This window comes from Chiloscyllium plagiosum, unplaced genomic scaffold (genome assembly GCF_037043375.1).
Source record: "Chiloscyllium plagiosum isolate Xiang-an unplaced genomic scaffold, Cpla_swu_hap1 HiC_scaffold_20, whole genome shotgun sequence".
Taxonomy (NCBI): Eukaryota; Metazoa; Chordata; class Chondrichthyes; order Orectolobiformes; family Hemiscylliidae; genus Chiloscyllium; species Chiloscyllium plagiosum.
The window spans coordinates 15,885,572-15,891,562 of NW_028270158.1; the positions used below are offsets into that span (position 1 = coordinate 15,885,572).

Sequence of the window (5,991 nt, forward strand, 5' to 3'; positions counted from 1 at the left end):
GTGTGGACATGTTGGGCCTAAGGGTCTGCCTCCACATTGTAGGGAATCTAATCAAGCATGGCAATGGATACTCCAACACGAATGTCAGAATGTGAGTTCACAAATGGGATGCTGTCTCTGGTAAGTTCTTCATTTTTTGTTTGGCTCTCAGGATTTTCCTTTCCACTGGATATAATCAATAGTAACAGTGAAAAATGAATCGTGAACAAAACTCTTGCTATTTATTTATGTAGAACATGTAAAATGTCTTTAATTCATTTCCCTTTACACTTCATTTACAACATCTCCAGCATCTACAATGAATGCAATACAAAAATAATCCCAGAACCTGGACGCAAAATGTGGCTTAACATCTAACAACCGATATTTATATTACACTGTAACTAGCAAGGATTTGCATTAAAATGGCTCGTCATACATTTATTTTTGTTGTAAAGAAGTATGGATTTTTCAGAAAATAATCTGATATTTTCACAAATCATTTCTGCTATTTCAAATGAACATTGTTATACTCCTTTAAGTATACATTTTCTGCCATTAACATTTGCAAAAGTGAACCTGTTCTTGATGTCATAAAATAACATCCACCCTCAGATTCACATTAAATTTCACCATAATCCACTAACTAAATGTTAAAATGAAATTTTCTCTGGTGTAAAAAGAAGGATTTGCAGAAAAATTGATATAGTTCAGACATAATATATTCCATGCAAAATTAGAACAAATAGCCAAGAGATCCCATGAATAAGTAAAGAGATCAGGGCTGATTGAATCTAAAGTAAAGAACTTGGATAAAATAATGGACAATGACGGAATAATAATACACTTAGGAACGAGGTATTGAAGAGACTTCGACTAACACAAAATGAAGCTATCAAATAATGTAGAATGAAATTGTGAATTATTTTTTCAACACATGTAAATGAAGGAGAATTAAACACACATAGGAGTAGTAAAAAGTAAAATTGCAAGATAAACTCACCAGAGAAATGGTACATATACTGAAGCAATACATTGCTGCAGTTCACACTGAAGGAACTGCCAGAGAAATGTCAAGAGTAGAATAATTTAAGAGGATTATTAAAACAGTTAAAATTGAAAGGACAGAGACACTAATCAACTATAATGGATTTAAGACCTTGGGTGCTGTGGATTTCCCTCATGATTTCTCAATAGAGGCTGGAAAGGATACTAATATTTCATGTGAAAATGTAATAGAAACACCAATTGTGCCAGAGGACATGGGCAACACAATGTAATTCTCATTGTCACAAAGAGGGAGAGAACCAACTCAGGGAGTGGTAGGGAAACATTCAAAAGTCTTTTTCCAATATGATCAAATAACAGCTAGACTGGGAATACAGTCAAAAATGTAGTCGACACAGATTTCTAAAAGGAAGGCCACGTTTAACCATTCTTATTGAATTCTTTGAAAAGCTAAAAGTAAAAGCGAGCATTTTTAGAAGACTTTCAAGAAGGTGCCACATGTGTAATAAAGATCAGTGCGTGTGGATTCATAGGCCTGGTACTGACTCAGTCGAGAAATGCTGGGAAAACGTCACGCAAGGGTAAGAATAAATAGATACTTCCATAGGCCTGCTCTTACATTAGAGAGAGACAACTGATGGTGGTTTAACTAGAGGGTCACCATGTCTCAGGGAAGAAGGAGAGTTCTTCATGGTAACCTCAGTCAATGCAGGAATTGAACTCTTGCTGTTAGACATTAAGAGCTAACTATCTAGCCAACTCACCTAACAGGAACACTTGCTGTGAAATGGTTGTTAAATGTCACATACATAAATCATGTTGATTTGGAAATTTGAATTACAGCGCCAAAAGTTGTAGATGATACTTGGGGATCAGGCAATAATTTGCAAGACTGCTGCATAATTAGTTGAGTACAAGGATCATAAAATTCAGTTTGTCAAACTGGGAAGCACTTGATTTTGTTCGGTAGAATGAGGGAGTTTATTCCTTAGTCTACGAGTAATGAAATGGAATAGAGGAATAAAGAGCTCTGGGAATATTAACGGGTGAATTGCAGAATTAGAAACAGGAGTCAAACAAAATACCAGACTTCCTTTATAAAACAATGCAATACAAACACTATATAGTATATTAAGTTTGCACAGAACCTTGGTTAGATGACATTTGGAATACTGTGCCCAGTTTCGATATCTACTATGTAAAATGGATATGAAAAGTGAGAGAAAATGCAGATAAGATTGATGAAGGTGATATCTGAATTGCAACGGTGTGACTATCTGGGAATGTTGAACAGGCAAGAGTTCATTTCTCTGCAAACCAGGAAGAATAAGAGAACCCTTTAAGTAGGATTTTGATGGGGTTGATTTGGGAAAATTGTTACCGCTTCAGGTTTGTGCCAGAACAAGAGTTTCATCAGACCCTCACTGATCACATAGATACCTAAAAAAACCATAGGATTTAGATATGGCAAGAATGCGTAACACATTGCCATACAGGACTCTGGGAGCATTCATACATTGAAGGGCAGGTTTGTTGCATACATGTGGGGAAAATGGAATGCAGTAATATGAATGCAAGGTGGGAAGGAGCTAATTAGATTGAGGAAACATTTATTAGAGCGCAAGGATGCTTTTGCATAACATAACAGGCACAGACTGGCTGGGCCTGTGCCTCTGCTGCAGATTCTTTGTTGATGAAAATAAATTACAATTTGTTCAATTTTCTTTCCAAACGGTCACAAGATTAGCATTAGGGTACAACAACAAAGGATCTTTTCCAGAAGTATCACACCTTCATTTTATATTAAACCTGCCTTAAACAAATACTTCAAGAATTCATTAAGAGTATTTCTATGTCATTTTTAAAAGCAATTTAGGGATGTTGTGACACACCTCTGGAGCAGGTGGGACTTGAACTTGGGACCGCTAGCCAAAAGGTAGGAACACTACCGCTGCACTCCGATGACCTGCCTCAGTGATGTGCTACAAGACTCTGAGTAGGGGCAACTTGGAACTCATCTAACATCCATACAGGAGTCTGCTTTGTGAGTAATCTAACCCTGGTGACTTGTTTCTAAAAATATTCCAACATTGAAAAGCAGCAAACATTTAAGCAGCAAAATGGAGACAGCGTCAAATCAATATTCTTAATGTTGTCTTCACCCTGGCTCTACTGACTGCTGTTTGGAATATAGTGGCACAAAAGTGTTCCAGCGATAAATATCTGGTGGGAATCTGAGCTGTTAAAGGTTGTGTGTGACTCAGTGTTGCTGGGATTGCTGCCAATCTGAATTTCAGTCCTTAACTTGTGCCTATCTATACATTCACCTACAGTTAGTATCACTGAATTGCAAAGATAGCCAAAGTGGACACTAGTGTTCCTATTGGTCAGCCACAAACAGGCAGATCATATTTGGGATCTTCCCACTTTGTGTAGCTTCCCTGTTTATTGTTTAAACGCATTGAGGACAACCGAGGAAACAGGGAAGCAAATTTCCTTTTGTGAGCTATGATTTCAATAATCAGAATGATAGGTAGCTTGCAGAATGGAAAGATGCAATGTATTTACACACATTCAGAATAGTAATCGGGGCTATCTTTCACCAATACCAATGGATGTGGTTTTGGAAGTATCTATGCTTGAGAAACAAACACTAACCTGGCAGAATAAACCAGATCCACAATGTATACAATAAGATTTGCAAAGGTTAACACAGTTACTATGACCTGATTGTCCCATTTGCAGTGGCTTTTGCCACAGTAGGATGGTCTGGTTGGCTGGCCATAGTGTTCACTGAAACAAAAGACTGGCCAGATGATTGTTGCAGTAAGGTACATTAATACAGCCATTATGTTATAGGCTGTCAAAAATCTCTCAACTGGAAAGGGTAGCCTTGTAATGAGTTTTGCTATGGTTAGAATGATAATAGAAAAGGTGATGATGAAGCATATGCAATACACAGCCATGCACCACTGCCGCCCGGCATTGACGTGATATGAGCCCTCGATAATCACAAAGATAATACAGGCAATGAAAGCTTCCAACACTTTCAGGAGTCCAGGAACAGTCTTTAAAAATCCATTGATTTCACCAGGTCTTGCCCGGGTGAGGCCAACTTCGATCGCATAAGCAACAAAGCACAAGCAACTCATGACAGTGGCAGCTATTTTAAAGTCTTCGCCGGTCTGAATGTTGGGCGTGAGGAAAATGGTTGGGTAGATAATCGAGGCTGTTAAGTTCATCAGTGTAGCAAGCATTGCAAAGGAAGCTGTGAAGTCATCCCAGGATATCGGAATCCTCGAGTTCAGGGCTGTCAGCTCCAGCAAAACAATCAGAACTGAGACAGTGAATGAGAAGCACCAGGAAAACATGCACCAACCTCCATAAGATCCGCTGTATTGCCTCACATGGGCGACCAGGCTGAAAGCTGTACATGAGAGAAAGATTTCGAAGAATCTTACAATTCCTACTGGACCTGTCACTGATTTATAATTCACAATCCCAGGCATCTTCCTCAACAATGGTGGAACTCACAAAAATGGTACAGTTGGCGGATGCTCCTTCTGCAGTAACTGCCGGGATAATCTTCACTCCAGTCCACACTTAAACACAGAGTGTGACGCACTCCTGTGCAAGCGTTTCTCTAGATGAGTCATATCTCAGTACAACACCCAGGATAAGAGGAGGCTTGTTTGCTATCACAGTTGGGAAATGCAGTGCAAATAGAGGTGTGTGCCCCGAACAGTTTGCTGTGTACACCATTTGTTGTCAGGTCAAAGTGTCTTCAAACAAGTCTTTGTTCTTTCCTGTCTTAATTACTCATGAAGAAGGTAATCGAATCACAACTTTCCAAATTCACCATTTGCAGATCTTTGGTCGGCAAAATTTGCAGAAGATTTCCAAACTGCAATGTCAGTTGTAAGATCAAAATCTGGCACATATTCATACCTAAAGTGAAATTAGCTGTTCACTGACACAAGGCCTGAAATGCAGAATTGAAGCATCGCCAGTTCCTATCCAATAAAGCTGTATAACAGCATGCCGCTATCATGTAGACATTGTGAAATGGGCTGGCCATACCAATACAATTGCAGCACACTCCTGTTTTACAGTCAGCTTTCTGAATGGGTTTTTTTTTGGGTTCCCATCAGCCCGAGGGTGGAATCAAACCTGGGACGCTGGCACTGTGAGGCAGCAGTGCTAACCACTAAGCCACCATGCCACTTGATTGCATCAACTAGATGGGCATACAAGGAGAAGAGGAGGCCATTCAGCCCATCAAGCCTGCTTTTCCATTCCATTAGATCAGGTCTGATCTGTCTCTTAAGTCTGAATTGATTTTGTAAGCCTTGATAGTAACAGTACAGTTTTAATGAAAATTATATATTTACAGGTAGCAGTAGAATTCTTACACTTCCTCTACATGTTTTAAAGTAAATCCCTCTCTCTCTCTTTAGTACTATCTCACCTTCTTACTTTTTTTGTCTTCTATGCCATTCTGTTTCTCTTCTGCTCTCCTCCCTGTCTCATGCATGTTTTCATTGCTTCTACATCTCTTTATTCTGAAGACACTATTCCTGTTTTATGCAACTAACTTCTTTTGTTCATAGCAGAAGGCAGCTTCTTTATACACTCTGTAGCAAAATAATATATTTTGTTCTTTACAACAGAATTGGCACACACAGATAGTATTACCATCTCCCAGCTCACCACTGGCTATTCTTCTCAGTTGTGTAGTTTGTACTGAGGTGCCCTGATGGAGAGTCGAAGTATGTGGTGCTGGAAAAGCACAGCCGGTCAGGTAGCATCGAGGAGCAGGAAAATCAATGTTATGCCCGGAATATCGATTCCTCTGCTCCTCGGATGCTGCCTGACCGTCTGTGTTTTTCCAGCACCACACTCTTTGACTCTGATCTCCAGCACCTGTAGTCCTCACTTTCTCCACCCTGGTGGAGTGATCAGTCACATCCAGCTGGAGATGAGCATTGAAGAAGGGACAGAGTA

General features: G+C 39.5%; 1 protein-coding gene across 1 annotated transcript; it reads right to left on the reverse strand.

Annotated features, from left to right (window-relative positions):
• LOC122560828 (myeloid-associated differentiation marker homolog) lies at positions 1 to 4,584 on the reverse strand. Its single transcript, XM_043711971.2, has one exon. It carries the CDS (start codon positions 4,494 to 4,496, stop codon positions 3,621 to 3,623), a length of 876 nt encoding a protein of 291 aa, XP_043567906.2. The 5' UTR covers positions 4,497 to 4,584; the 3' UTR covers positions 1 to 3,620.
• Positions 4,585 to 5,991: the final 1,407 nt, after the last annotated feature.

What these genes read in the sequence shown, in the direction of transcription:
- LOC122560828 (XM_043711971.2), bottom strand. Translation starts at nt 4,496, where the DNA reads ATGCCTGGGATTGTGAATTATAAATCAGTGACAGGTCCAGTAGGAATT.